The 24591-nt window shown below is 37.3% G+C and overlaps 4 protein-coding genes across 5 annotated transcripts; 1 reads left to right on the forward strand and 3 right to left on the reverse strand.

Moving 5' to 3' along the window:
- Positions 1–393: 393 nt before the first annotated feature.
- crot (carnitine O-octanoyltransferase) lies at positions 394–9803 on the reverse strand. The gene is made up of 17 exons (XM_082148755.1): positions 9634–9803; positions 9189–9326; positions 8159–8283; positions 7848–8029; positions 7567–7691; positions 7370–7478; positions 5547–5640; positions 5295–5420; positions 5105–5206; positions 4617–4700; positions 4429–4536; positions 4136–4266; positions 3925–4048; positions 2518–2596; positions 2334–2427; positions 2124–2243; positions 394–1958 (listed from the first exon to the last, which is right to left on the reverse strand). The coding sequence occupies exons 2-17, from the start codon at positions 9301–9303 to the stop codon at positions 1838–1840; spliced, it is 1839 nt and encodes a 612-aa protein (XP_082004881.1). The 5' UTR covers positions 9304–9326; positions 9634–9803; the 3' UTR covers positions 394–1837.
- An 851-nt stretch (positions 9804–10654) lies between these two features.
- On the reverse strand, positions 10655–13034 carry acbd7 (acyl-CoA binding domain containing 7). Its single transcript, XM_082148762.1, has 4 exons — positions 12877–13034; positions 12170–12287; positions 11993–12055; positions 10655–10980 (listed from the first exon to the last, which is right to left on the reverse strand). Exons 1-4 carry the CDS (start codon positions 12886–12888, stop codon positions 10907–10909), a joined length of 267 nt encoding a protein of 88 aa, XP_082004888.1. The 5' UTR covers positions 12889–13034; the 3' UTR covers positions 10655–10906.
- A 1406-nt stretch (positions 13035–14440) lies between these two features.
- On the forward strand, positions 14441–15812 carry rpp38 (ribonuclease P/MRP 38 subunit). 2 transcript variants are annotated; one of them, XM_082148759.1, is made up of 2 exons: positions 14441–14569; positions 14694–15812. In XM_082148759.1, exon 2 carries the CDS (start codon positions 14712–14714, stop codon positions 15540–15542), a length of 831 nt encoding a protein of 276 aa, XP_082004885.1. In that variant the 5' UTR covers positions 14441–14569; positions 14694–14711; the 3' UTR covers positions 15543–15812. The 2 variants fall into 2 exon arrangements, with proteins under 2 accessions (XP_082004885.1, XP_082004886.1); XM_082148760.1 differs by having other exon boundaries at positions 14442–14569; positions 14699–15812.
- Positions 15640–24458, reverse strand: nmt2 (N-myristoyltransferase 2). The gene is made up of 12 exons (XM_082148756.1): positions 24301–24458; positions 23400–23517; positions 23164–23308; positions 21337–21455; positions 21115–21206; positions 20875–20991; positions 20586–20756; positions 20377–20485; positions 20053–20223; positions 19792–19959; positions 18506–18643; positions 15640–17203 (listed from the first exon to the last, which is right to left on the reverse strand). Exons 1-12 carry the CDS (start codon positions 24411–24413, stop codon positions 17183–17185), a joined length of 1482 nt encoding a protein of 493 aa, XP_082004882.1. The 5' UTR covers positions 24414–24458; the 3' UTR covers positions 15640–17182.
- Between the last annotated feature and the right edge of the window lie 133 nt (positions 24459–24591).

The raw sequence follows: 24591 nt of genomic DNA on the forward strand, positions 1-24591 counted from the left end.
AGTTTAAAATATGAAATGTATGTATGGATGAATTGTTCACACAATAAGAACAAAACATGCTTTTAGAGTACAGTTACAGAGAATAATCGTCATGCTAAGTTGTATAAATGTTTACAAACCCAAATCACATTCACCGCTGGTTTAATGCCATAGTGAAAGGATTCCATATGCCAAGCTAGATTTTGATAATTTAGGGTTTAATCATTTTTATTAGGGTTTTATTTTGTTAGGGTTTAACTTGTCTTACCATAAAATTAAAATTCTTAACCAAGACACTGGTTTAAAGATTTGCTGCATACAAATATGAAGCAAAGTTCACAGCTGGAGTCAATGACCCGCCAGAAAACAATGTGCTTTCACACTGAGACTCTTAGGAAATGAGGACTATAAGACTTTACACAAAATAACTTTATGCATTAAACAAGCAATTAGAGAGCTGGAAACGGTCAAATATTTACAATCAATTCACATATCAGAGGCGTCAGTCTCAAGAATTCAAGAATGGAAAACAACCAGGCATGTTTAAGGCCATGAGTGATAAAGATAGTTTGGTCAACTAAAATTCATACACAAATACAGATTTTCACACCTTGTGAATACTTCATCAGGGGTAATGTCTGCAATATCTTTGCATGTAATTGAGTATGCAATGAGTGACAAGCCAACCTGTGTTCTTGGTAAATTTGATTTGCAATTCAAAATAAGTGGAAAAGGTTTAGGTGGAAAGGAAAAGGCCTGTAATATCTGAATCAACTGAAACGACAACTTTCAGGAACATTTATTCAATGTTTCTTAATCAAATCTACAATTTTTAACAAACTGTAAGACATTTTTACATCTGCATGTATATCTTCAATATGAAAACATTAATTTATATCGAATTAGGCTTGAAGTTTGAAAAGCCACACGATAGTTAAGAAAATCTTAAAATTAAGAAATGTAAAGAGGAATTATATGTCAGCATTATATTTGTGCTGTTGCATTGATTGTGCACTAAAAATATGAAATCAACCCGTATATCTATAGTGCATGTAAGAGGTGAATACGAGGTCAGGATCGAGTTCCAAACTTGAGGGCTGTTTATTGCCTGTGAGTAATAAATCAAACTGCGTTGGGTTAAAGCCTCTATATAGTGGACTTAAAGGGATAGTTCACCCAAAAATTTTAATTCTGTCATCAATTACCCTTCAATTTACCCTCAAGTTGTTCCAAACCTGTATGAGATTCCTTTATCTGTCACCAAACAGTTGACGGTAACCATTAAAAAAAAAAAAATACTATGGCTACATGTCAGCAATTTGATTAACAGCATTCTTCTAAAGGGAACAACTTGAGGGTGAGTAAATGATGACGGGATATTCATTTTTGGGTGAACTATCCCTTTAAGATGCATAAGCATCCTGTGACATTCTACAGTTTCACAGGTCGACAATTAACAGGAAGCAATACTGCTAATGTAGCATAAACGGTCAGTTAGAAATCATGCAGCACCTCAGAGCAGGATTTCCTGATTTAAGTCATTCAGAGATGACTAACTGAAGGCACGTGAGAGTTTAAAGCACCTGCTGTACTAAAACTATTCCAGGTTATTTCTGAAAATCAACATCTTAATGTCTAGTAACTTCCTGGAATAAAGATCACATTTGTTTTCAAGTCTCTACAGTATAAATTCTGAATATGACCGAAAAAAGGAAGCATGTGAAAACCCTTTACATTTAGATTAGTCTAAAGGGAAAGTCATGCATGGGATCATCTTAGCCCTGCAGAGCTTTGCTTCCTGTCCAGATGCATAACTAAATAAAGTGAGGATAGACTATACTTCCCAGAATGCTCTACTTTACAGTTGGGACAGAGTAGTGACGTGCATGATGTCATGGAAAGAGGTGCAGAGGTTCTGAAACAGGGTTTCAGCATTTGTCTCTGGACTAGACTTCCAAGCAGTGCAGGATGCAACAATTCTACAATAGGATGAGAAGCATAAGGAATTTAATTAAAACTATAATATAAAAAAAAAGAATAAAAAAAGAAAACATTTATATAATATAAAAATAATAATACAATTTCTTGATAGAAATGATAATATATTAAATAATAAAAAATTACAATAACTGAAATGAACCGACCTGTCATCACGGATGCGGTAGAAAAACCCATAACCGTGGGGAACCATGGGTGCAACCGCTCCCAGTACAGTAGTATAGCCCACTAGACTAGTAGAAAGCACAAAACTCCCCCCTCCTCCACTGTAAAACAGAGAATTTTACATTATACTGCAATAGAAATAAATCAATACACTGAAAATGAACCATTGGAATGAGAGTGTTGGGCCAGACCTTTTAGAATAGAGTGGATCTGAGTAGAGTTCAGGCACAGGAAGACCCTCCTCTTTAGCAATCAGGTACAAGCCCAGGAGGTGTCTGTCAAAGCCTGAAATGTGCAAAGATCATTCAAACATTTGTCCCTGCCATATATTATCTATTACCCAATGTAAATATTATCACACTGACACACACAAACCTTTTCCATCCTGTGCCTCTCCCATCAGTTTGTTGTGTTTGCTGAAGGCTGCATTTAAAGCTTGTCTTTTCTCTTCAGTCTGCATTAAAAAGACCATGAAAAAGCCATCAAAACAAACTGAAAGGATTTAAATGTCTAGAATTCAGGGGTTCCCACTAGGGGGCCTCAGCACACTTCAAATGGATTGATTTAAACAAGAGAAAACAAGTATTAAAATAAGCTAAAAATGTGTTCACCCCCTCAACAAATACATTTTACACAAGGACCAAGGTTCCCACAGTCTTGGAAAACCTGGATATACGAGTTATCCTAATTCTAAAAGTATGATTTCTAGACCTGAAAAAGTCATGTAAATTGATCAAATCTCAAAACGACATTGGAATTTTTCAAAATATAAATTTTTCTACTTAAGAAAAGTACTAAAATGTATGTAGGAAAAAATCTGGTAGAAATTTTGAGTACAAATATATATATTTTTAAATCCTTATCCAGTAAATCATGAGGTGAAACTTTATTTCGATGGTCCACTTCAGACATTCTACTAACTATACATAACTCTACTACGACATGTCAACTAACTCTCATTAGAGTATCAGTAGATTGTAGTAGACTGTTAGGTTAGGGTTCGTTTTTATAGAGCAAGTTGACGTATTTGCAAAGTCACTTATAGTCAGTAGAATGTCTGTTGGGGGAGCATCAAAATAAAGTCTTAGCAGATATTAAGCAGAGAGTCAACTAATACTCTACAAATAGCTAATTGACATGTAGTTGCAAAGTTACTTATAGTTAGTAGAAAAGTGGACTATCGAAATAAAGTGTTACCCATAGTGAATGACTGAAAGAGTTTTATTGGTTACTACTAATTTATTGGAGAATAGTGGGATCCCTGAAGAAAATTCAGGTTTTAAAACTTCTGGAATTCTAAAACTTATTTTTTTATTTTAATTATTATTATTATTATTATTATGTTTTTAATCTATAAATTATATCCTAGTTTCTGTAAATGAAAAAAAAATATATATATATTTATATAGCCTATATATACCAGAGGAAACCTATATACACAGTTAACCCCTACAATAAAATTTCTAATGTTATCTCAAACCTATGTGACTTTCTTTCCTCTGTGAAACACAAAAAGAGAAATTTAGCAAAATGTCAGAGCTGCACATTTCCAAACAATTAAATGTAATGATGATGAGGGCTGTCAAGCTTAAAAAAAGACATAATATTTGTATTTATTTTTCACAAATATTTTTATGATACTTTTATAGTGTCTCTTTACTTTCACTGTAAGGAAAAAGATGGGTCATACAGATTTGGAACAACATGAGGATGAATAAACGATGGCCGAATTTTCATTTTGGGCTGAACTAACTCTGTATTTCTTTGACACAGGGCACTCACAGTGGCTGTAGGGTTCAACATGGTTCTGCACCAGTGCTGGGCCTCCACAGTGCAGGGCCTCATGGTTTCTGTGCGGCCATGGAAGAAACGGCGTGTGGTGGCCGTCTCATAACAACTACCAGGCCTGAGAGTGACAGAGAGAAAGATGTCAAACTTAGCAAGGACTGGAACGTCTTGATTATTCGATCACGTAGTAATCTAACAAACTTACTTTCCATGTAGCCTGTAATATGCTAACTGAAGAGCCAACTGTACAAATGTGTCAGGGTGAAGCTTCCTCTTCTTAATGGCTGCTTTTCCAAAGGAGGTAAAGGCGTAACTGACAACCTGCAGGTCTTTACACTGTTGATACAGACACAATTAGATGAGCGTTTCATGATGTTTACTAAAAACTGTATATTTTGTTTGCATCAATGCATTATGTGATTGTATAACAATGATTGGTTAAGTGTGAAGAAGTCAATGAGAGTACCGTGTGTGTGTGTGTGTGTGTGTGTTACTTACACTTTTGTTGTACTGTTCTTTAGCCAAGGCGATGTCTCTCCTCACCCGTTCATCCACGGTGAAAATGAGTTCCTCTGGCACAGGCATCTCTCGCACAACCTCTGAACCCTGGGAGTCAATTGATGACTTCAACATGACAGTCATGCACATAAAATGATATACACAAATATACATAAAAGTGGTCCTACCTTCCATACTCCACCACAGGCCCTCAGTTTTTGATCTACGTAGTATCCATTAGACACCAAAACCATGGCATCATATGGCGCATGCTTTAAACAAACAAATACAAACATAATGATGACAAAAATATGTGATTAGTATTCAAATTATGTATTTATATCATAGACATGTGATAAACATAGACATGGACTGCAATAATCTGATTACTGGTAACATTAAGGCTTTATTCCGACAAAAAAATTATTAGAAAAGTATGTGTTTTCTGATCATATTAATCAAAATACACCCCTTTTTAGGGTCAGCAAGATTTTTCAAATGATTCAATGTAAAAGTCTTTACTGACACTTTTGCTCAATTTAATGCATCCTTGCTAAATAAAAGTATTAATTTCTCTCAAAAACAAATCTTACTGATCCAAAACTTTTGAACAATAGTGTACGTAAAAATATACATAAACTATAAAAATGCTGCCATAATCAATGATTGTATTTACATCACAGTTAGAAGCGAAGGTCCCATTAGAGAAGCAGATCAGATTGTAAGATTTATCACCCCAGCGGATCGTGGGGTCACCAGTTAATGCCAGCTGGGTCAGCTATCATAAAAGAGAGAGAGAAATCATAATTCCATACCTGGAACAAATACAAAATCTGAGTGACATTTATGCATGTATTGTGCTCAACCTGTGTGTAGTTTTCAGGGGTGGCATAGGGCTTGGCATCATCTAGTGCCAGCACAAATAAAGAACTCTGAATGGTTTCTAGTATGGTCTTATTCACAGGATCAATGGAGATCAGATACTCCCGAGCCTGAAGAGACAGACGAGGGAAATAATGATAAGCCTGGAATATACTTGTAGATTTCAGCAGAGATTTAGAAACTGTTAATGGAACTCTGCTGAAGAATGTCAGGTGTAGTTCATTTGTCTACTGTACCTTTGCCCAGCGGGTCCTTTCCTCAGTGGTGAGAGCGCTCACTCCATCCCCCTCAGGCTCTCCATCACAGCATTCTTTAATGTAAGTGAGCTGCCTACATGTGGAATAGCACACTACTTTACTATTTCAGCAGTTTATAGTATGCTTACTGTGTAATATACGATGGGCGACCTACTATACTATCGGTTGTATAGTGTTTTTGCTCACCAAGGCTGCATTTATTTGATCAATGAAAATACTGTAAAAACAGTTCATTCGGGAAATATCATTACAATTGTGTTTTTTAAATATATATCACAATACATTTTAAAATGTAATTTATTCCTGTGATGGTAAAGTTGGATTTTCCAGTCTTCGGTGTCACACGCTCCTTCTGAAATCATTCTAATAAGCTGATTTGATGCTCAAGAAAAATGTCATATTATTATTGTAAGGCGGATGCCAGAAAGTCTGGACTGAGAAACGACTACTCCTCGAGGAAACAAAGGACTCTCCTGAGAATTAACATTTGAACACTCTCTTGCATAAGTAGCAACACCATGCGAGACGCACCACACCCTTACAGTCTCCTCATCGCCCTCTGTTCCCCCTCTTCTCTCCCTCACCGAAAACTCACTCAAAGTCTATGCATTGTTACAATAAGTAACTATACATGTTTGGTATCATTTGAAATGCGACTGGTACAAAGGTCTACCAAAAAGGCAAAGTTTTTAAGATTTTAGAGATATCTTGCTTACAGAGGAGGGTGGGTCTTTCATGCAAATGACTTTCTGTCCTCAAAAGGTGTAAACTCTGGAGATTTGATTATTGCAAATTCCCATTGTAAGCTGACGTCTCAATCTGAAGAAGATTTCTGTCTTGGTCTGGTATTTGAGGAGATGTTTCAGGAGGCTCAGGGCGCGATTTGTAGTCAGATCAGCCCGTAATGCTGAATGTCCTCAGAAACTCAGCATTATGTATTTTTTCTAATGTCAGGTATGCATCTTTTACTCTTCATACTAGAGCATTTGATGTTTTGTATTGATTATCTTTGAATGGATTATTTAATTGGCATGATACATTTACCTGACTAACAATAAATTGTTACATTTGAGTCATTTATTCTGACTTACTCTGAAATTATTTTCTCAAGTAGATTAAGTGAAGGCTGATGTTACCGCAAATCTGCGTCAGCTTAGTAATGGACTAAAGTCCAGTTTTGAGTGGAGCATAGGGCACAGCAACTCTGATTTTAGAGCTCCGGCTAATACTTGGCACTAGATCAAGTGTACTTAGAAACTGTCATTGGACCGATTGGTGGGAAATCCATTTTCGTGCAAGCCATGATACATATTTTTAAGGATTATTATAAGAATAAAAAGTTCAAAAGAACAGCATTTATTTTAAATAGAAATCTTTTGTAACATAAATGTTATAAATGTCTTAATTTAATGCATCCTTGCTGAGTAACGGTATATTTGATAACGGAATAACAATATTTGCCAGAATTTGAAAAACAGAGGTTACTGCATGATACTAGTTTTTAATATCATTATTTCATCAGACCGTCCAATGTTATATTGAAAATGCAAATTCGGTTGAAAATGCTAAATTCACCATTTTAATTTCCAAAATGTTAAATGAAAAGAACTGGCAGAATTTAACACATGGTCAAATGAAAATGGAGTAGTGTACTACTATGTGAAACATTTATCGTAGAATACTGCCTATTGTTTTATTAACTAATTAAAATGTATAAAATGTTTGAAGACATATATTAAGACAGATTACACAGAAAAACCACCCACTGAATCAATGACGACAAGGATGCTTGGCTACCATACCTCAACAGCTCTGGAGGGGTGAGGATACGGCCATCACAAAGAGCATCAAATGTGAACACCCTCCCACGACACATCACTATCATGTGAGAAGGGCAGGGTCCTTCGCTCTCTACAACACGCAGAGATCACACATGCAGCATCATGTAACATACGGATGGACACATGTATGCACACAAACAAGCATGCATATGCCTGACCTGTTTTAAAGAAGTTAAGGATGGTGTCTTTAGTGACGCCAGGCACTTTGCAGGTGCAGAAGAGCATGCGGAACTGATCCATGTCAAAGGGTATCGTTCCTGCTTTATGAACAGCCAGCCTCTCTCTGATCAATATCAGCAAATACAAACAAATATCCATATTACTTACATGATGCAGACAAAAACAAGCCATTCACAATCAGAAATATACAGAGATTAGACACTTGTGAAAATCTATTTCTACATCGGCTGTTTCTTTGTTTACATAAGTGATCACATACGTGCGGATGAGGTCCCAGTACTGGAGGATGAACCACAAATTTATGCTGGACCTCTCCAACTGTGTGCCCTCACATAGAGGCCAGCAGTGCTCCAGGTAGGCTGTAGGTCCCCCGAAATTCACATTCAGCTGAGAGGGGATGCGTACCTCTAGATATGCTGTGTCCAGCCACCAGTCCTCGAGCTGAAGAAGAAAAAACACCAGGTTAAATTAAATCTATAAGCTACACACATGAAAATACACGTCATGAATTAGTTATGTAAGTGATTCATTAGTGTGGCTCAAACAGAGCAATACAAAAAATGTGTGTACCCAGTTGCGCCTGCTCTTGGCTCTCTGCAGAAGCTTGTGGTGCAGCTGTTGTCCGATACCCTCCCCAAAGCGTTTCACAATGGCCTCTGTGGCTCCAAACTCCTCCTCAGACGCAAAAGGTTTTACTGGGAAAATAATAACAATAATAATATCTAATTTAATTCTGCATTTTTCCCAGCTAGGTGAACATATGTATTTTACAAAGGAAATTACCTAAAAATAGTTTAAATTGATTATTTATTTTATTCATTATTTATGTTAATTAATTTTAAAAATGTATATTTAATGTTAATGGTTCATTTAATGAAACAATACTTTGAAATCTACAGTTTTATAATGGGAATCAATGTATTTTAGTTCAAAACAGGGCTCTGTGTTTTCTCTGGTCACACATCTGACCAACAATGAGTTGTTCATGTATAAGGCAAAATGATCATAATAATACATCCTTTAAATATGACATGTACACATTATGGTAGTTTATATACAAATTATGTAATCTTTGCTTCATTTTTAACGGAACTTTGACACAAACCAGTGTTATTTTAGTATTATTTATATACTATTATTTTAATTGTCTTAAATTGTTATGTTTTTGGTTTTCATAATTTAAGTTGTTAGTAATATAATTTAATACGTTTTTTATATTTTCTATATAGCTTTAATTTGTATTTCCTTTTAGTTTTAGTACTTTTCATCTAATATTTATATTTGATTTTAAACTAGCTTTATTTAAATTAGCGAAAACAAAATTGAATAGTTTACCACAACATTAACACAGACATCATAACTGAATTTAAACAGCTCTGGTCATGTCTCCATTTACTATTTAATATGTTAACATGTCATGAAATCAGTGCAGTATGCACCTTTAATACAACTCTTTTAGACCCCTCAAACTCATAAGTACATTTAGTCATAAATGTTACCAGTGAAATGAAATAGTTTGATAACACTCCCATCCCCATGTAATTACATATAATATCCAGCAGATGAGAATGCAGGCGTTGAACGAGCTCTCACGTCTCACCTGCATGCAGGTACTTGTGGAGTGTGTCCTGTAGAGCGGGCACAGGTAGAGGAGGGAGGCTGCTCTGAAACTGGAATGTCCGCTCTGCAGTGGACTCGAACATCTGATTATCCATTATTACTGGACTGATTATTACAACTGCGAATCAAATCAGATCAATAGTCAGAAAGGCTCATTGGCAGGATGCCCAATCATGTCATATTACAAACACGCTTCTGCTAAATCTGTTTGTTTAGCTACTCCCCCTAGAGACGTGCACTTGACGCACTGACTTTTAATGCAGGATTTACTCTGGATTTACTGCAGTAATGCATGACTAAATCACCGAAATCACTTCATCAGGCATACAAGTTAAATAATTAAAATCTTAAATGCATATGTAGGTCATGATGAATACGCATAATGAAAACGGAAACATTATCGAAGTGACTTAACGTTAACTTACCTCAGTAAGTAAGTAACTTAATACTTTATTAATCCAGAAATGAATGTGAAGCTGCACGGGTAAAACGGAGAGTCTTGATACTTTTCTGAAGAAGCTCGATGTGTTTATTCAACACTAGACCGAGAATCTGTTCCGTTACCTTTGCCCTAATTACTAGATGTGAAGTCAAAAACAATAACAATGAATCAACCAACATGGCCAACCGCCTTAACATATTTCAAAATACAGGTTCTGCAGGAACGTGACGGCGAAGGAATGAATGACAGGTTGTGGACATATTTAGCCAAATAAGAATGTTTACAGACGTTTTTGAAAATGTTCTATGAACATGTTGATATAATTGCGTTATAACTGCGAATAAACGCACATTAGTGATTATTTCAAAAAAGTTTTTTCAAGCCATTCATTAATTCAAATCAAATATCACTAATTTGACCTAAAAAAATGATCATTTTCATAATTAAATGTAAAATTAAAATGCTTTGTTTTTTAAATAAAATTGTTTTCTATTGTTCTTATAATCTCTGGACATTTTTGAATTTAGGTACCAACTTTAATATTAAAATTGTTCGTTATATTTTTGATGTACTTAAATGAAAAAGAACAACTTAAATGATCTAGACAAAAATGTCATTTCACATCACTGATTGAGATGTATAAATAAGAGATTTTTTTTTTTTTTTACTTGAGAAAAAAAAAGACTGATGGATGGATCAGGTAATTCAAATGACAGATTCGTAAAGTATTGGTTTGTTGCAAACACTACTCTTCGATTCACTCAAGAGTTTTCTGCCATTCCTGCTTATTTTCCGACTTAGCAACACTTTACAAAAGGCCTGGCCTTTTGCATTCGGCATGCATTCGATCCAAATGGGGTTTTGTGATGTCTGTCCTTCAGTGAGCACTGAGAAGACAAAGAAGGTCTTTGTGTAAGGGCACAACTACTGGTCCTTGAGCCTGAGTTACTCAGCTAAATACTAATTTTGTAAGGATATTGAAAATAAAGAGGACAACATTACCATGATATTTGACAGCTTTATTCAATGACTATTTTGGAAAGATGACTCAAGATTACATGCCTACATTTTTAGGTCACTCTAATTGGCAATGAGATATTATCAGGTGGTTTCACTTTCATACCAGGTTATCTGTTAATCTATATTACACAAGAAAAACAGATTAAATAAAAAAACGAGCTTATTATTTCAATTTTGCAGCTTTTTAATAGTTACACTTTTATATCTAGATAAAAATAAGGAGATGATTTTCTCCATCACATTCCATACTTTTCAATGACTTTCTTGGCCACAGAAATATAGGCATTCATGGCATCTTCTTCAGACATTCCTGTTGGAGAAAAGAGTGAAGACTATATGAATCAAGTCGTCATCAGAAACATCTTAAGGGTCTCAGATATAACCATAGCTGAGTACAAATCTGAATACAATTTACATATACAAACAAGTGGAGTGTATGTGATTACTGAGCAAAGTGTGCAAAGTATGACATTCTGTCTATTGCAAAATAACCTTAAAGGGATAGTTCACCCAAAAAAGATTTTGCCCATGATTTACTCACCCTCAAGTCATCCTAGGTGTAAATGGCATTCTTCTTTCAGACGAATACAATTGGAGTTATATATAAAAAAAAATGTCCTGGCTCTTCCAAGATTTATTATGGCAGTGAATGGCCGTTTCTGTTTTGAAGTCCATAAAAGTGCATCTATCCATCATAAAAGTGCTTCGCATGGCTCTGATAAAGGCCTTCTGAAGTGAAGCAATGCATTTGTGTAAGAAAAATATCCATATTTAAAACTTAATAAGTAAAATAACGAGCTTCCGGCCAAACGAAAATACGGATTTCACTTTTAGTCTAAAGTGCAACTTATGCGAGTAAAAGCGACGTACTGCTGATATTTACGCTACGCCCTGACGCACTACGCTACTTCCGACATCATAAGTTGTGTAAGTTGTGCTTTAGGCGTAAGTAGACTGCGTTTGGCCGGAAGCTAAGAACGTGTTAAATATGAATATTTTTCTTACACAAACTCATCGCTTCACTTCAGAAGGCCTTTATTAACCCCCCGGAGCCGTGTGGAGCACTTTTATCATGAATGGATGCACTTTGATGGACTTCAAAACAGAAACGGCCATTCACTGCCATAATAAAGCTTGGAAGAGCCAGGACATTTTTTAATATAACTCCGATTGTATTCGTCTGAAAGAAGAATGTCATATACATCTAGGATGACTTAAGGGTGGGTAAATCATGGGCTAATTTTCTTTTTTGGGTGAACTATCTCTTTTACTGCTTGAAAATAATGAAAATGTTGACTGGAAAAAAAGCAGGATCTACTTACCTTTCCTTAAATTCCATGCATCCCATTTGGCTTTCGCTGTTAGTTCGATAAATCCAGGTCTATCTGCACAACACAGATCATACAGATTTGCAATTATTAGATATAGGCTAACTGTCAAGCTCAGAAGTACAGTTTAATAAATAAAAAAACTACATATTTATATAACAATTGCCATACCAAAATTAATGTCCCCAAAGCTAGCTTGCTTGTAGAGGCCGTACAAATCTCCCAGCTCCTTGTCTGTAGGTCTGCTCTTCACTCTCTTTATATCCTCTGCACATTGCTCAAATTCATCCTATAGCCACAGACATCACGACTTAATTATTTTCCCTGCAATCCTATAATAATATAACCAAGTTCTAATGTGCATCTGCTTACACCTGAAAAAAAGCGTCACATAGTCTGATCCATTATGGCCCATGAGCACTATCTTAGTCCCTATGCATCATGCATTATTCCCAGACTGTAGCTATGCAGCCTATTGTTTAGGATCACAACGAACTAGCATTTGTGCTTTCCAACATGAATGATCTTTGTGCCCATATAAACATACAGGTATCGGTTGCCACTTGACATATAATCTATCAATTACAAGACTTTAAAATGGAAAAATAATTGTTTGTGGATAGTCTAGGCTTCATCGCGCAACTTTTTAATACATCAAGAACGACGTAATTCAGATGAGAACACGAGGAAAATAACATTAGCTTTTGTGTATACAGCATTATAGCAATACAGTGTTTGTAATATTTAACTTTCTACCTATTATACCAGGTGCTGACTTAAAAGAATATCCAAAGGGCTTGAATTCACGCGCGTTACATAGCAACAAACGCAAGGAACGTGAAATTAAATGAAATTAAATGAAAACGGTGGTTAAATACCTTCAAAGTCATTTTCTTAGGCGAGTATCGTGCGGCTGGGCGCGTCAGCTAGTACAGAATCTGAAGATGAATAGTTTACGATGACAGTGACACGGCGCGGATCTCCAGTGCGCTGCTGTGAAGCTGAGCGCTGATTGGCTGATGGAACGTCCGAGGGCAAGTGGTTCTTACTGCAGAGCCCAATGACGTCCAGCTCCACCTCTCTGCACGTCATGGGTTGAGCTCGACCCAGTCCAGCTCCACCTCTGTGGATCTAATGGGTGGAGGGATAGAGTTCTTGGGAGGGTTAGGGTGTGTTTGTTTATTCTAGCTCCACTCATTACACCCAAATTACATTCATAGAGGGGGAGCCAGACTTCACACTCCACCCATGGCTCTGCAGCAAGCAACCTCTCTCCGAGGGTGCAACCCAATGTTTATTCCAGTTTATTCAGTTTCTCTTGTGAAACCATTAATTCCAGCATTGTGCCTTTAGATTTCTCACATGCAGCTTTGCGTAACATCAAATCCAGAGTTTACCGAAAAAGCATATAAATGGAAAAAGTGATTAATTGACCACCACCCTGATAGAACACGTACATCTCGGAGACATCTATTTGATGGGTGTGTTTTTATCTGGAAGATGTATTTTTTCGAGTGTTTGCTCATCTGCAATACATCTCTAAGACAGTCAGATGTTAAATGGACATTTCAAAGATGTTTATGAAAACTTACCTGATGTTTATCAGATTTATACACAGCATGATGCTTTTCAGATGATCTGCTCTTTAACAGACATCTTAGAGAGACTGGCAGGTCACCGTTTGCAGGTTCAGTAGCCTATACTTCAGATTTAAAAAAAGTATTTTAATGGTCTTTTAATCACAAATCAATGGTCAAGAAATTAGCAAGAATTTCACAAATACTGTAGATAAAGTAGCTTAGCATGGAATAGCCTTCCCGACTTGCAAGACAGGTTTACAAGAAGAAGTGTTGTTACACTCAATGTTAATGGCTTCAAACATGAGTAGTTGAAAAATGTCTCCCAGTTTGTTTGAGTTTAATGTGAGACCAAATATTCACTAAAGGGTTTAAATCTGGAATCTGACGAGTCACCACGCCTATGATCCAGATGGACTTGTTCTTAAGACACTTCCTGGTTGTCTTTGAAGTTTGGGCGGGAGCATTATCTTGTTAAAAAACCGGATCATTCCTTACATAGTTTCTATTCTATTGTTTAGCAGAGTAAATTCTATGAAAAATTGTTTAAATAGTATTCCCTTAAATTTGTTTCTAATCAGATTACATTAAAATTACATAATCATTTTTTTTATGACATAATTGGCCAACCGGTTACAATAGTTCTGTTTATATAATTAATATCAATAATTAATAAATAATTTAAAGTAGGCCTATTTATTGTGTTTCATATAAAATATATATGACCTGAGAAGTTGTATTAGTAAATTGTAGTAGGCTACATGAAAAAAAAGCCTGCTGACTGTGATATCTAGCCGGTTTATGACTGAACAGCTCTGTCCTTGCAGAGAATCCGTCGCTAGATGGCAGTGTGACCGTTGAACTATTTATTGTGTGACACCACAGAAAAAGATCTTTAAAAACAACATGTCTGCGCGCAGAGAAATGTGCACACGTTGTGGAAGTGAACCCCCTTTTTAACCCGTGAAATATTGATTTCAGGCTGTTTTATTAGGTTTGTATAACATGATAATTATATATATTGTTCCATATGAAATACTATATAAAAAGAGTTGTGTTGCTGTAATTTTGCAGGCCTCTGAGTTTTATGATTATTGATGCTGATTTTTGCTTAAAAGCTCAGGTTTCCATAAAAAATGTCTACCCCAGCGAAAGGGGCAATGAAGAAAGAAAAAAAGAAGCCCATTCCAGTGAAAACATCTCTGATGAGCCCATACAGACCAAGCTGGAGACCACTGGGGGAAAAGAGAGACAAGAGTTTCATCCTGAACACGCTGAAAGACAAAATATCCACTATTGGGCTTCAGAAACAACGTGTCAATAGGTTTCGCGAGTGGGGAAGCAGGAGGAGGACAAGAAAAAAGGCATCAAATCCCACGGAGGATCCAAAACTAGCTCCTGAACCCGCAGAGAATGTACAAACACTCTCTAAGCCCACCGAACCGTGCTGGACCAACCCGGCCGTGAGGAAACAGCTGGCCATTGGCATCAATGAGGTCACCAAGGGTTTGGAGAGGAATGAGCTGAGTTTGGTGCTCGTGTGTGATTCGGTCAGGCCAGCACACATGACGTGGCATTTAATCCCGCTGAGTAATACGAGGTCGGTGCCCGCCTGTCAGGTGCCCGGTCTGAGCGACAGTCTCTCGGGGCTGCTGGGTCTCAAGTGCGTTCTGGCGCTGGGATTCACACGCGGTGCCGAGGCGTTCGAGGATGTGGTCCGCGCGATCACGCCCGTGGTTCCGCCGTTCAACGTAGATTGGATTCCGACGGAATCAACACCGAAAGCCGAAGAAAGGCACACTGATACAGAAAAGGGACTGAAGAGGAAATTAGAAGATATATCGGATGAAGCCAGTGACCCCTCTCCTTTAATCCTCCAGCCTCTGAAAGTGAGGAAAACCATCCCGAATCCCACAAAAATTAGAAAACCGAAAAGGAAAGGAAAGCAAAAATTCTCAAGTGTTTAGCATGATTACTATTTAGGTTGTTTGGACACACTTTAAGTGTTTAGTTATTTACAAAAGTTTACGTGATGGTTATGGAGAGGGAAAAGACCCAAGTGGATTGTTTTTGGATGCTTTTATTCAGTCAAATATCCATGCTGGTATACCTTGATGTATATTTTTGACAATTAATTATTGGGTGGACTGTCATGTTTGACATGGTGCTGGTACGTATTCCCATTAGTTCCAACCTGCAATGGAGTTCAATAAAAATACTGTCTTCAGAAAGAGAAAGCCGATCATTTAAAACTACACAATTTGACATTTAAAAAAACAACCTCTCTGAAACAAGGCAAGTACTTTGGGTGTTCTCGCCTTAACCCATAAGTTTTAAACCATACAGATTGGGGGGGAAAAAGTTTCATGCTCATTTCATACAGCAAGCCTTAGAAAAAAACATACACAAAAGTGCCCTGAATGTTATTGAATGAAACCACTGGTTAAAATGTGGGACTTTGAGAGAAGTACCTTTCTTTTTAAGCATGTCTGAACGTGCGCTTATTTAAAAGCATATTGTAGATTCAGATACATTAAAGCAAACCATGACAAGATAAGTTGTAGTAACACAAAAGAACTCCTGCTATATAATAATGTTGTTCACATTTCATTACGTCCCACCAGTGATTGTAACTGAACAGCGAGCAAAAACTCCTTGTGCTTAAGTATAGCAAAATTACCAGGGCCTGATCGCAAATGCACCACTTGAATGAGGTTATGGTTTCACTGCAAAGAATACTGACAGCATAAAAAAAAAAATTATCAACAATAAAATGGAACATGTAGCTTAAATACAATCCTAAATATCAGAATTGTTTTACTAAAATTATAATTTAAAAACACTTAGATGGTAAAGAACAGAAACGGGTGGGAAAAGCTACTAAAGATGTGACAATCATGTCTTCATAAAACAAAATGTAATTAAATTCACATTGAAAATTCTAAATGTTTCTTTTGGACACACAAAACCTAAATAAAAAAATGCACCTCAGAGCAAACTGGCCGTTTTATAAACAAATTAATGTTGTGCTTCGAAATGCAATACATTCTTCCACATGTGTAACCATTTACGCTCCCCCCTCCCACAGACAGCAGGAACATATACGAACGGTATATGACTTCAAAGGCAGCTCCATAGAAAAGACTTTGGATTTCGACCCCCGTTCCTGTTCCGTTGTAAACCTCACAACACATAATAAATATCTGGCATTAAATGTACAGCTTGCTAATTCACACAAATGTATCAACACTCCTTCATAATACAGAACAAAAAGACAAAAACCATGGGACATGTTCTGCGAGAGGATACAGATTGTATGTTAAGGAAAATAAATGAACACTACATGTATGTGTGTGTGTGTGTGTATACAGCTTGCGGATGTGTTTGACCTTGATAAATGTTTCTCACATTCTCAGAAAGAGAGTCAAAGACAAAGAGAAAGGAGGGGAGACCCCTCAATAACTGGAACAAGACCTAAGAGAGCTGCACAACATAACTCATTCACTTTGAATGGATGTCAGTTTTTCCTCTTTATATAGACTACGTCCAAGTCTGAGAATTAGAGATGGACCTCTGAATCAGTCGGCATCCAATGCGAAGCAGCCGGTTACTGTAAAACAAGGCCAACCTGGGGAGGATGGAGAAGTCAATTAAAACACATTCCAATGTTTCTGACAACTAATTAATTACCATCATGTATTCTAAACATTTATATGGCTATTTTAATCTCAGTAAAATTGGATGATGGAGCACTAAAACACTGAAATAAAATAAAAAATGATCTACAAGGTAGTTTCTGTGTATATTAGAATTATATGTATATAGTTTTATTTAGTGGGAGAAAGAGTTAAGAGGCATCAAAGCTGGGATTTAAATGGTTCATGGTATGAGAAATCAAATTTGCCTTGATCTTTTGACATATAAGAGGTCTCTCTACTTTATTAAAACATGCTGCAAGTTTCTTAGCTTAAAACGTCCTCCTCGTTATAAACAAAGCATTTAAAGCTCCAAAAACGGCTTGTTTTGATATTGCAGGATCTGAGCGTCACATGGGCAAATAAATTTGCGTACAAACTGCCTCCAGAGCAAGACATTGACAAATAGTTATACATCATCGCACCATTGGCATTAAATCATTTAGCGGCTGACACTTCCCTACACTTGAAGTGAGCACTGCGTCATTTCAAAAGCAAACAGAACCTACTATAATCACTGATGCGGTCTACACTGGATACAATATACAGATGCACGTTCAGTTTCTGACATAGGCTACTCCACACGCTTGAGTCTGCCGACAACAAGACAAATGGAAGAGTGAAAGAACGCTCGCTTTGATGCATCCAGTTTAAACAGCTCGTTTGCGTCTCTGTACAGATTTCAGAAGGATCCCAGCGTTGGAAACAAGTGGATAGTTTATTTAAATGGCGCCCTGGATCGCGTCGGAGGATTATAGGTTTGTTCGAAGTATTTTGTTTTGTAAGGCACAGTGTAATGGAGAGTTCACAAATAAACTTTTGTTGAAAGATGAAGCAGCCAACTGTATTGGATCTGACAGCAGCTGCAACACAAACCGCAAGTAAATGATTTCATAATATTTTGTCTGTAAATTACAGTTTTATATAGATAATGTTTTCAAAACTTTTACTCACATGCAATAGCGAGTGGACTGTTTCCTATGCAATGGCGTTAGCCAATCATAACAGTGGCCATTTACTGGCAAGCCTTAAAGGGACGGCTTGTCCCTTAAAAACTGATCATTTCAGACAGAAGGTTAAAAATAATTTCCCCGGATTTAAAAAAAATTATTTATCAAATTTAATTTATTAATTTATACAAATTAATATTATTATAAGAAAAAACTAAAACAAAGCTATGACCCCTTTAAAAGATAATAACAACAAAACAAAAAAATTATTTATATCAATCTTACTTTCTCTGGGTCCATGGGAGGGCATTTCCAGTTGTACAGGTAATACTGCAGGTTACCATCACCAATCCCAAACTTGAGCTTTTCCAAGAAAGTCTTATTGTCCATTAGATCCAGCGCATTAAAAACATCAAAACCTTTCTGTCGCCCCGAAACATCCCGGAAAACAAAGGGAAAAAGAAATAGAATATATGAAGACACAATTTAACAACAAATCATTAGTAATCATCCATTAAGAACTAGGGCTGTCAACGAATATTCTAAATTCGAATATATATTCGAATAGTTTTAAAAAACAGAAATTCGAACGTGAAAATTAATATTCGAATGTGAATTTCGAATATGGAAAAACACGCCCGCGGAAGCAGAGGCGCGGCTGTCTGCTTTGCGAGTGGGCGCGCGCGCTGCCTGAAGCCTTGTTTATACTTTCGCCTGTCTCCGCAGCGCGAGTCTCCGCAGACTGCGCGCGCACCTCCCCAAACGGACGAGGCGTTTATACTCGACGCGCTCGCCGTTGTACTATTCTTTGAAACGATAGGGGGCGATTCGCGCTCGTGCGGACGCGTCGAGTATAAACAAGACTTGAGGGACAGGTCACACTCGCACTGTCTAGCACAGCGTCACTGCTGAAAGTTGACAGTGCACTAAAAGACAATGGAATAAATTGCAGTCAGTTTTTCCTTTTTTAATACAAGCACCAATAATGTAAGTAGCCTTTTTCTTTTTTAATAGCACTTTATTTTTTATGAACCTCAGGGTAAAAGTTCTTTGTTGTCACATTTCTCGTTTAATACATTTGTTTCAATCACTGAATGAAGCCTGCTATATTTGGGGCAAGAGTCGCGACCTTAAATTGCTTGCACAAAACTCTTGATCAGCACTCAACATGTGCTTATTGTTGTTCATTTAAACCGTTATGAGCAGAGAGAGCGAGGGCGCGAGAGAGAGAGAGAGTGCCTGCGAGTGAGCGAGACTGAGGTCTGCGGTCTTGGCCATTAGTTTACTTGGTTTTGTGTTGGTAATACATTGTCAAATATGTTTAAACTTAAATTAACTACCTATACAAGTTATGTATGTCTCTTTGTATTAATTTGTCCTGTTATTGACGTAATGCGCGTCATTGAAAAAATGCGCAACCAGATGTTCGAATAGTTCGAATATTCGTGTGTTTTTTAGAGGGAATATTCGAACGTCATTTTTGAGCAATTTTGACAGCCCTATTAAGAACACAATCAAATAACTTTACAAACTCATTTGCGTTCTGATGTTTTGTCGTGTTGTGATCATACCAGTTTGGCTAGGATAAGAGCATCATTCATCAGGTCTATGAGCGGCGTCTCTGTATGGACATTGTAAAAGGAATAAGCGGCCTTCAGACTTTTGTGCAGTGGATGATGCATCACTGTTGATGGCAGGGTGTAGAAACTGATGAAGTCTGTTAGCATCCCATCAGAACCCTTTGAAGGAAGCAGAGTTAGTACAAGAATATGAAGTTAAAGCAGAGTACTAAATTGTGAACAGCATGTAGAGATGAATGTTCCAGCTGGTACCTCGACTACATAAGTGTCAATGATGTTCTCCTGCGGTAGGAACCAGTGCTTCACCTCCTCTTCCCCCATGACAGGGCCCAAGTGGAACCGGCTCAGGTATTTTTGCAGCAATGCTGTCACCTGCTTCAGATCCCCCTCACCCATCGACCTCAAACCAGGGGTACGAGTGCTCTAAAAAAGAAAATACAGAACGAAATCAGAGAATAACATTTAAAGGGGGAAAAAAAGGGTTTGGAACAACTTTCATTTCTAGATGCACTTTCCATTAGTGTTCTTCTTGAATAAGGGCCAGGATTTTTATTTTGAAATGACAAAAATGTTTACATCAGGTAATCTGTAGAGCTTCATTGTCCGTTGTAGTGTCATGTTTCTGCTGAGGTGGGAAAACTTAACCTCCACAAGCTTCCTGGGGTTTAGAGAGCGATGCCAGTATCTGTAAAGATACACATATAAACCGGTTCAATCTCACAGAAGTGCTTCTAATAACATAAATGGATTATTTATTGTTGTAGCAATCCAGCTGGATTTGGTACCTGCATGTAGAAACAGGTTTGGGCAGAACAACACCAGCAGTGTACACAGCTTGGAAAATTCCCTCTAAATTGACCCGCCGCGTGATCTCTCGGATTAGTACAGGAGCGACACGCTTTGAGCGCAATTTTTTATGCACACACAGGAAGTTAATCTCCACCATCCTCTTCAACCTTTGGATGCAAAGAGAATTAGTGCTCTAGTGAGGTTTGGAATCATGAACAACTCTCAGAATTTACAAACAGAAATGGTTTAAAAGTTGGCATTGATGTCATGTGGTAACATACTCACGTGTCATAGATGTGGATGTCTGCAGGAATGGCACTGATGAACCCAACCAGCTTCTTATTGGATGAGACCCTGACACCACAGTGCCACTGGGGCAGCCAACCCGGCGGACGTAACGCCCTTACAATGAAAGAGATCAACATTACACTTGCAGCAAAGCATTACATTTGCAGAAAAGCATTACATTAAAGGCATCATCTCAGATGGGCAGAATATAATGCAAACCATCAAACAATCCCTTACCATTTCAGAAAGTTAGGAGAATAGTCAAATCTAAACATGTTGTCATCATCCTCAACATAATTTTCATTCAGCAAAGTGTATAATTCCTTCAGCTACAAGGCAGAAAAGAGAAATTATCATGATGTATGCATAGGACTATTTTATATCTCAATGAATAGCAAAAGCACAGTACAAACACTTTATACACTGACATTCAGTCAGTCATTTCACACATGCACGTACCACTTCAGCATTGCTAAGGTCCAGTGTGTCCCACATAAAGCCTTGTGGGAGGGAATATGGCTCTTGTCTGATATTTTCTTTATCTGGCTCAATTGGTCCATGAGTAGTCACCACCTCATCTGCAAAAAACAGAGGGAGCTCTTTAAGGCTGTGTTTACACTGCAAGTCTTAATGCACAGATCTGATCTTTTGACCATATCCGATTTTTTGTCCCACCTGTTTACATTCACTTTAGACCTGACTGGTATCCGATATCTGAGTTTACATTAATCCCCGCCCAAAATGATTCTGTTGGTGATCGCTTTACTATGCAATATGGTTGACCCTCGATTTTTGAATGGCCATACTAAAATTATTTTTTAATTCAGATTTTAAATAATTAAATTTGATAGTTCAGGCCATGATTATTAAGTTAAAAGCTGTCATGGATGTTTGTAGTGCGAAATCTGACTACTGTTATTTTAGTAGTGCTGTACGATTTTTTTTATTTATTTGAATAAATTCAAAGCTGTGAGTTTTAGTGTGAGCGCATGCAGGCGCGTGCCTGCGTCGTAATACGGCATTAAAAAGCCATCTTTGTGGCCCAGTGCGTTGCCCTCGCCTTGTGGTGGCTTGGAATTCCAAGGGGAAACGGATATGTGTGTTTAGACGTAGGTCAGATGTCCAGATATAGCATATGTACCGGATTTCTGTGTTTACACGTGTGCAAAAAATGACAATCTGTTGCAGATGAGAGTAACAAAATCAGATTTTTGTGCCAGTGTAAATGCAGCCCAAGTCTTTCAGTGTTGTTTATCCATGTAGATATAATATATGACAAAGCAGGGATTCCCAAATTTTTTGTCAGCCATACCCATTGACCTAAAATATTTTCTTGAAGTACCCCCTGAGATTTTTAAGTTAATATTTCAATAACACATTCACACGTTTATGGTTCTGTGAAGTTGGTTAATAGTCACATGACATGCAGGTAAACAAATAAATCATTTAATCTTTTATTAGTACGTTTTTCGTTTGATTATTTTTATTTTCAATTAATCATTAAGCCAGGGGTTTAACCCTCCCTTCCTTTGGGAAACTCATGTAAAGGACAATGAATAATCAACTGTTTATCATCACAAAATATATCCCTCCAGGATGATCATTAATGTATCAACCGGTTAGCGTTGACCATCTGACTGTACATTATCAAGCTTTTTACACAATCACCTAAATAAGCAAATATTAATTCAATATAATATTACAAAACATTTCTATTTCAAATAAATGAATAAACTTTCTATTCACAAAAAAATTCTGAAAAAATATATCACCGTTTCTACAAAAACTCTACGCAACAAAAACTGTTTTCAACATTGATAATAAAACATGTTTCTTGAGTAGAAAATCAGCATATTATAATGATTTTTAAAAGATCATGTAACAATGAAGGCTGGAGTAATGATGCTGAAAATTCAGCTTTGCATCAGAGGAAAAAATTACATTTGACAATATATTAAAATAGAAAACAGTTATTTTAAATTGTAATATTTCACAATACAACCTGTATTTTTTATCAAATAAAATCAGCCTTGTTAAGCATAAGAGACTTATTTAAAAAAAAAAAAAAAAAAAAGACCTTATCGACCCCAAACTTTTGAATGATTGTGTAACTAGACATCTTGTGCTTGTGCTTTCATTCGTGATGCTGAGGTTCAAGTTGATTTGTTTGTTGAATACAACACTGTTTAAGGCTTAATGTAAGATTCTGTTCTGTTTTGAGTTTGCCAAGTTGCTTACATTTGCAATGTTGCAATCAAACACGTGCAAAGGTGACGTATGACTCACTGAGTTTGGGCACGGGTTGAGTGTCCCAGAACTGGTACTTGTGCTTTGTGGCCTCGTCTATGTTTTTGGCTGGACCTTGACAGGTGGACAGGAGCTCCATAGCTCTCTGAATGTCCTGCAGTTTCTGCATGGGAATGGCAGGGTTCTGTGACAGGAACAGAGTGAAATTAGCTTTTTATTTTGAATAAAACAACCCTTTGACATTACAAAGTCAGTGCATTATACAAAGCAAAAACCTTGATCTCCTGAGAATCAGAGGCAGAGTCAGACTTGGTTCCTCCTGAGCTTGGCTTCTCCTTCTTTCTCTTCTGTTTCTTCTTTTTCTTCTTTGCACCAAGATCACCCCCAGGACTCCTTAACAAAAAAACACCTTTCAAATGCCAGATATACCTTACTAAAAATGCATACAACCGTTTCTAAGATTCAAAGACGAGCATGACAGGTGAAAGTGTCATGTGTGCTATAACAATAGCCTGGAGGGTGAGTGTCAGAGAGAGAAAAAAAAAACTAAAAAAAAACTAAACTAAACAAGTGTCAGTCTGTTCATGAAAGCATGTCAAACTTTATGGGGATTCCTGAAGGATGTTAGTCTGCCTGACAACAACAGACCCGTTATCATCACCCTCGGTCCTTGAGCTAACAAAGATGCTCGACTGCAATGCTGCTGCTCAGCTCATAAAGAGGATCAAGCGTGTTCGTATTGTTCAGAGATGAAGTGTGTACACACTAATGAAACCAGGCGCATGATTTCCACTGCCATTGTGTAAATATGAACAACAGTGGCGACTTAAAAACCACACAGACTAACAAATGTGTTCAGAAATATAGTGAAGAAGATACTGGAGGACTTGTCTGACATTAATATCTAGCTAGCTAGAGCTAACTAACGTTACTTTGATTCAAACGCAGCATAAAGTAAATATCGAGAGTTATCTATGCTATTTTAAATGTGTATATATAGCGCTATATATCCATTACACACTAACGAGCTATTATGTTAGCAGACTGGTTTGAAATACAGTAATTCTCCTCCTGGATACCTGGTTGCTAAGCTAGCCGTTTGTTTACATCTCTGGAGCAGTTAAACGGTAACGGCTTGCCGAGGCTAATCCTCGCGGCTCTCCAGCGCGTGCTCACCCCTGCATGTGCTCATTTTCCTCCTCGTTGTCTCCGTCGATGCCGCAGGTGTCCTGGTCGTCCAGCTCCAGGCTCTGCTGGCTGGCCGCGGACTCGCTGTCCTCCGCCATCATGGATGAATCTGCTGCAAATCCTCACGACAGAACTAGCACTACTTAATAAAAACCACGGAAAACAGCACCGTCTACCGATTACTGCCACTAACAGCTCGTGAGAGTGGAAATGGAGACGAGGATAGGCTAACGTGATGGATAATATGCATTTTAAAATGCACGGTTTAGGGTCCATTCA

This window comes from Leuciscus leuciscus (assembly GCF_965113295.1).
Source record: "Leuciscus leuciscus genome assembly, chromosome: 20".
Taxonomy (NCBI): Eukaryota; Metazoa; Chordata; class Actinopteri; order Cypriniformes; family Leuciscidae; genus Leuciscus; species Leuciscus leuciscus.